The 6,573-nt window shown below is 34.1% G+C and overlaps 1 protein-coding gene across 1 annotated transcript in view; it reads left to right on the forward strand.

The window, feature by feature from the left end:
* The window catches only part of LOC121381111 (POU domain, class 6, transcription factor 2-like), a 32,505-nt gene extending 25,932 nt beyond the window's left edge, over window positions 1–6,573 (forward strand). Inside the window, exons 10-12 of the mRNA XM_041510229.1 lie at window positions 556–733; window positions 2,949–3,169; window positions 4,313–6,573. Coding sequence (XP_041366163.1) covers window positions 556–733; window positions 2,949–3,169; window positions 4,313–4,440 — 527 coding nt within the window. The 3' untranslated portion in view covers window positions 4,441–6,573. The remainder of the gene's footprint in view (window positions 1–555; window positions 734–2,948; window positions 3,170–4,312) is intronic.

Here is a 6,573-nt window from a genome sequence, read left to right on the forward strand (position 1 = left end):
GTGGTTATCAGCGATAAAAATAAGCAGACATTTTCACTAGTCCATCGAAGAAGTACATCTACAAATCTGCTTGTCTGCCAGTATTTTCACTTGTACAAATAAGTGGTTTGTTTTATTCAAGGGCAAGGACAATGTTTTTGATTGTTCAAAATGAAACTGCATTGAACTTTTTCACTTGTCCACTGGACAACTACTGGGGTACATTTTGCTTGTCCAAGCAGATTTTCACTTGTCAGGACAGATGGACAAGTGCTTATTTCGAACACTGGTTATGAAGAATGTGACTACTTTTAACATATAAGTAAACATTATATTTTTGCATTTAGCTTTGTCTCTCTGAAACTGTAAGCTAAGCCAATCATACTTATAAATACATTAATGATGAAGGAACATTATTAGTCACTTACATTTTAATATGTGAATAGTCAAGCCAATATGACAGGTGAGAATGGCTTTTGCACTGCACATGTTTTAATTTGGTATTTTCCTTCAAATTTCAGTTGCAGCTGGTTTTTAGCATGTCCCTTTAATAACTTACAATAGTTGTATTTCCAGACACGGTAGGCAACTCCACGGAGAGTACAACTGTAGACGGGATCAACTTGGATGAAATCAAAGAATTTGCACGACAGTTCAAGATCCGGCGCCTGTCTCTAGGTCTCACACAGACCCAGGTTGGCCAGGCACTCAGTGCCACAGAAGGCCCTGCTTACAGTCAGTCCGCTATATGCAGGTACAAACGTCAAACATTTTCACTGACAATGTTTTATCCATTCTTTTTCAGCAATAACATTTAGCAATTATTTCAGACTTTTTACCAAGCACATTTTAATTGTAAAAAAAACCAACAAACATTTTAACTATTGTGCCAGATGTTTTACCAAGGACCTTTCATCATTGTGCTGGATGTTTTACCAAGGACCTTTAATATTGTGCTGGATGTTTTACCAAGGACCTTTAATATAGAGCCGGATGTTTTACCAAGGACCTTTAATCATTGTGCCAGATGTTTTACCAAGGACCTATAATCATTGTGCTGGATGTTTTACCAAGGACCTTTAATCATTGTGCCAGATGTTTTACCAAGGACCTTTAATCATTGTGCTGGATGTTTTACCAAGGACCTTTAATCATTGTGCCAGATGTTTTACCAAGGACCTTTAATCATTGTGCCAGATGTTTTACCAAGAACATTAGAACCAGTCTGTCAGATATTTTACAAAGACACAGTTTTGACCATTATATCAGACTTTTTACAAAAACTGATTTTGACCATTACAACCGTGTCCGGTGTATCGGCGCGTCCGGTGATTCGGCGCACTTGGTATTTTGCTTGAGTATGCTTAGGAAGTTGTCATGTTGTCGGAGTTTTTAACGAATTAAAGTTCAGTTCCTTTTTCAATGGTTAATCAAGTATCAACATATTTATTGTTAAGGGTGCAATTAATTTTTTTTGTAGAATTATCAATAATTATATAATAATTTCAAAATAAATCATTCACCTGTTTTCGTGTTTATAAACGCGAAGTAGGTCATCCTTATTGATATTAATTAAGAATGTTAAAACCAGTCTAAAAACACCTTTCCCGCATTTTAAAAATTATAGTAAACAGTATAAATGTAATTATTTTTGTTCGGTTACTTTTTTATTTAAACCAAAAAAGAAAACACAGGCAAATGCAAACAAAACGAAAATTTTACACCTTAATAATTAATTGACAGTCATTTCAGTTCACAATTGTCACATTGTTATAAAAAATAAAAGCGAAATAAGATCCACGTGTGTGTACAATCTACCCGAGAAAAATAAAATCCATGTAGGCATCTTAGCCATGCATGACAATGAACATGTAGGCTATGCATCTGCAGTACTGTGCCACTCAAGAAAACGATTCCGAAACTGATCATGAGATGGGTCATATGTGATCGTTCATTTTCATAGTAATATTTTTAACAAGACAAAACAAAAAATTACTAAAATAATTCTAAAAGTGAGGTCATGGGCGGTTTATAAATAGCGGGGTCAACGATCTACATCTACTGCGCCGAATCACCGGACATGCAAATCGTTTAGGATACAAGGGGGTGCCTATATTTATGCACCATTTTAAAATGTTTATTTACTACAGACATAAAACAGTTTGTAGTGTATTTCAGATTATGCACTTCTTCATTGGTGAGAGACACATTTTATTAAATATTTTACAATGTTCACATAGAAAATGGTCCTTAAAAGCTTAGGTGCACCGATACACCGGACAGCACTGTATGTTAGACTTTTTAATAAGAACATTTTATACATTCTTTTACTAAGAATATTTGAATATTACTTTTAAAAAATTCACAAAGACAATTTTAACAGCCTTTTTACCAAGAATATTTTAACAATTCTGATAGACTTATCACCAAGAATATTCACCAATAATATGTTAACTGTCTATCAGACTGTTCACAAAGAACAGTTTAACCAGACATTTCACAAAGTATATTGTAAAATTTCTTTCAGTCTTCATCAAGCACATATTAACCATTTTGTCAAATGTTTTGCCAAGATATATTTTAACCATTCTCTCAATACAGACAAAGAATGTTCTATTATATTCTTCACCAAGAACATTATATATATATATATATATATATATACACAAAAATGTCAACCAGACATTTTTGTATTTATCAGACATTTACAAATAACTACAATTACTTCTCATGTCAGATCTGTCCATAATGCTGCAACACCATCATAGCAACTTACACTAAAAATAACAAGAATTTTTTCATTACATTTCACTCAAAAGGTAAACAATTTTGAGATTTTGTTGCTTTTAATTTTTAAAATAAACTTATAAATTAAAAATGTTTTTAAATGAAGTTGAATAAATCATTTTATGAATGTCCTTTGGTGTGTGTGAATAATTAAAAACATTATTTCTATTTTGGGTATACAGATTTGAAAAACTTGACATAACTCCAAAAAGTGCTCAGAAGATTAAGCCTGTGTTGGAACGGTGGATGTTGGAAGCAGAGGAACGGTACAAGAATGGTGTTCAAAACTTAACAGACTTTATAGGTAGTGAACCATCTAAAAAACGCAAGAGGAGGACGTCGTTTACACCGCAAGCTTTAGAAGTTCTTAACCAATACTTTGAAAGAAATACACATCCGTCAGGTAACCCCAATTAAACAATTTGTGTTTAAAAGTCAGTATTTTTGCCTTATGCTTCATTTCTCTGTGAAGATGTCTGTCTTTTCAACTGTCACTGAATGATCATGTCTATCTGTTTAACTGTCACTGAATGATCATGTCTATCTTTTCAACTGTCACTGAATGATCATGTCCATCTTTTCAACTGTCATTGAATGATCATGTCTATCTTTTCAACTGTCACTGAATGATCATGTCTATTATTTCAACTGTCACTGAATTATCATGTCTATCTTTTCAACTGTCACTGAATGATCATGTCTGTTATTTCAACTGTCACTGAATTATCATGTCTATCTATTTAACTGTCACTGAATGATCATGTCCATCTTTTTAACTGTCACTGAATGATCATGTCTATCTATTTAACTATCACTGAATGATCATGTCCATCTTTTTAATTGTCACTGAATGATCATGTCTATCTATTTAACTGTCACTGAATGATCATGTCCATCTTTTTAACTGTCACTGAATGATCATGTCTATCTTTTCAACTGTCACTGAATGATCATGTTCATCTTTATGTGAAATGTTGAGACTTTAACCTTGTGGTTTTAAACCGAGACTTAGTTTTGTTATTATTATCTGAAATGTTGAGAGACTTTAACCTTGTGGTTTTAAACAGAGACTTAGTTTTGTTATGTTTATCTGAAATGTGGAGACTTTAACCTTGTGGTTTTAAACAGAGACTTAGTTTTGTTAGGTTTATCTGAAATGTGGAGACTTTAACCGTGTGGTTTTAAACAGAGACTTAGTTTTGTTAGGTATATCTGATTGCCTTTGAGAATTGAAGATTTAAGTAACATAAAAGTAAATTCAAGTAACCCATTTACTTTCTGCATCTCCGTTATGGCCCAAGATTATTGTGCAGAAAACAAATTGGTCATGCAAAATTAGATTGACATGCATGATGCTTGAATTAAATTGTTGTTTTCACAGTTTTAAATGGCCTGTATATGGTTTACATCATATACTGAACAAAAAGTGTATGTGTGTGTGTATGGGAGGGGTGGGGGGGGGGGGGGGGTGTATGTGTGGAAAGATACAGTTTTATTTGTTTCCCTATTTCATAGTAAATATTAATTAGATTTGTTTACTTTTCAGGGTCTGAGATGACGGAACTAGCGGACAAACTGTCGTATGACCGGGAGGTTATTCGCGTGTGGTTCTGTAACAAAAGACAAGCTCTGAAAAACACAATAAAAAAATTGAAACAGGAAACCGGACCTTGACATCTCTTGACGATATCTCCTGTTCGCTTACAGCTCCTGCCACCTGTCGTTATTATTGTTGATATTTATTATTTGGTTATTCTTTTTCGTTTCTCAGGGTCGCCACGTTCTCCTTGGCTGGTTTATTTGCTGATATTGGTTTTTGTTTGTCAATGAAAAGAGGACCATCATATATGGTATTTAAACAACTGCAGTTGTTGTTAGTGTCATGGCAACAGTGCAAAAAAATGAAGAAGAAAAAAAAGGTCATGGATCTCCTGTGGTGAGAACTGCTGAAAATATGGCAAAAAATTAAACAAAAACAAACAAAAATTGTTGATAATGGAAACACGTGAAAACTTGTCTTTAATTTAAAGACAAGATGACAAGAATTTAGCATAACTTGGAATGTGATGGAATGTTCAGAAGAAATAACACCACCATGTTTCACAACTGAGGATACCTCTGATTCATTGAGCTCGACATTTAATATTCGTTTGAGGAACGCATCAGTATTGCTCACTAGGCAAACGGTTGATACCACTGGTGTTCGGATGTTAAAAGACTGTTGTTGGTGAAAATGTTATTAGTACTAAGCCAAGAGTTTATAATTCATAACTTATTCATATTATGATGCCAAATTAAGGATTTTTGTTTTTTACTGAAAATATGTGTTTTGCTTGACATTCATAGCAGCTTGATGACATATATCCATAAGAGCATTTCATCATCAATTACATTGCATAGAAGTCTGATGTCATTGTATACACTTCATAGAAGTTTGACATTATTGTATACAGTTCATAAGAGTCTCATGTCATTGTCTTCATTTCATAGGATCCTCATATCATTGTATACAATCCATCAGCACTGGATGTCATTGTTTACAATTCATAGGAGCCTTGTGTCATTGTATAAAGTTCATAGGAGCTTAATGCCATTGTATACATTTCATAGGAGTTTCATGTCTGTGTACTGCCATAGAAATCTGATAGTCTGATAGACAATTGATTCAGTATGTTACTGTATTTACTGGAAGGAGCTTGTTTTCGCTGGATATATGCTGAGGATCTTGTGACGTATTTTACACAAAGCATCCTGAATGTGAGATCTTCATTTATATACATTATCTCAGACAGCGGTTGCTTGAGTCAGATAAAATACCAGACATGGCAATATTGACACATTATTCTTGTGGGTCACAGTTGAAACCGTTTTTGGTGGAAATACTCAAAACCTGTTTGAATCATTACATCCATAATATGAAATCAGTAACATCTTCGTCTTGTGTTACCAAGACTAGTCTTAGAGTTTGAAGTCTCTGGGCTGTCCTGTTCCAGTTCGTTACAGATGAAGCAAGTATGTGGAAGTATCAGAAATATTTTGTAAAAATACAGCCTGTTTTTAAATATTGTATCCATAATACTTAATCTATGACATTTTCATATTGGAGTGTTCAGTTCCATATCAATCCAGTTAACAAACATTTATTTACAGTCAAAGCAAGTATGTGCAGGGGCCTAGCATGGCCGGGGCCATCGGGGCGGTTGACCTGGGCGCAAAATTCTGGACTGGTGGAAGGGACTCTGTGAGTGCTAACGGTCCACTGGTTAGGGGGTGCAATACTTGCCTTGCTCTGGGACGCTAGCAACCCACGCTACGCCACTGAATATGTGGCCGATAAACAATTATGTAATGCCTGGGGAGGTTATGAAACATTATAGGCGAGGGAAGGGAGTGGTTTGTCTAGAGTTAATGTAACAGTTTCAAAATAATTTTCTTATTTTTATTTATAAACTAAAATGTTGCCAGTAATTGCTATTTTGCCCTTTCACAGATAGTTTTATAGCTAGTATTTAATACCAAACCAAACAGAAAATCTAACAAAAAAATCTAATAACATTGGTCAAATTATGACAGGGGAATCGAGGAGGGGTATTGATAGCAATACATAATTGGGAGGGATATAAAAAATGCCAATTTTGGTTTACATAATTATTCAACGGCTCATACATGCTATATTGAAATAGATTATTAGTCACATAAAATCAAGCATATGATATTTTTATGTGGAAATATAATGTCGCATAACATTGAGTGTGTAACATATTTATGGGTATGTTACATACTATGGACACATAACCCTGAAGCAAG

The sequence above is a fragment of the Gigantopelta aegis genome, chromosome 9 (genome assembly GCF_016097555.1).
Source record: "Gigantopelta aegis isolate Gae_Host chromosome 9, Gae_host_genome, whole genome shotgun sequence".
Classification (NCBI taxonomy): Eukaryota; Metazoa; Mollusca; class Gastropoda; order Neomphalida; family Peltospiridae; genus Gigantopelta; species Gigantopelta aegis.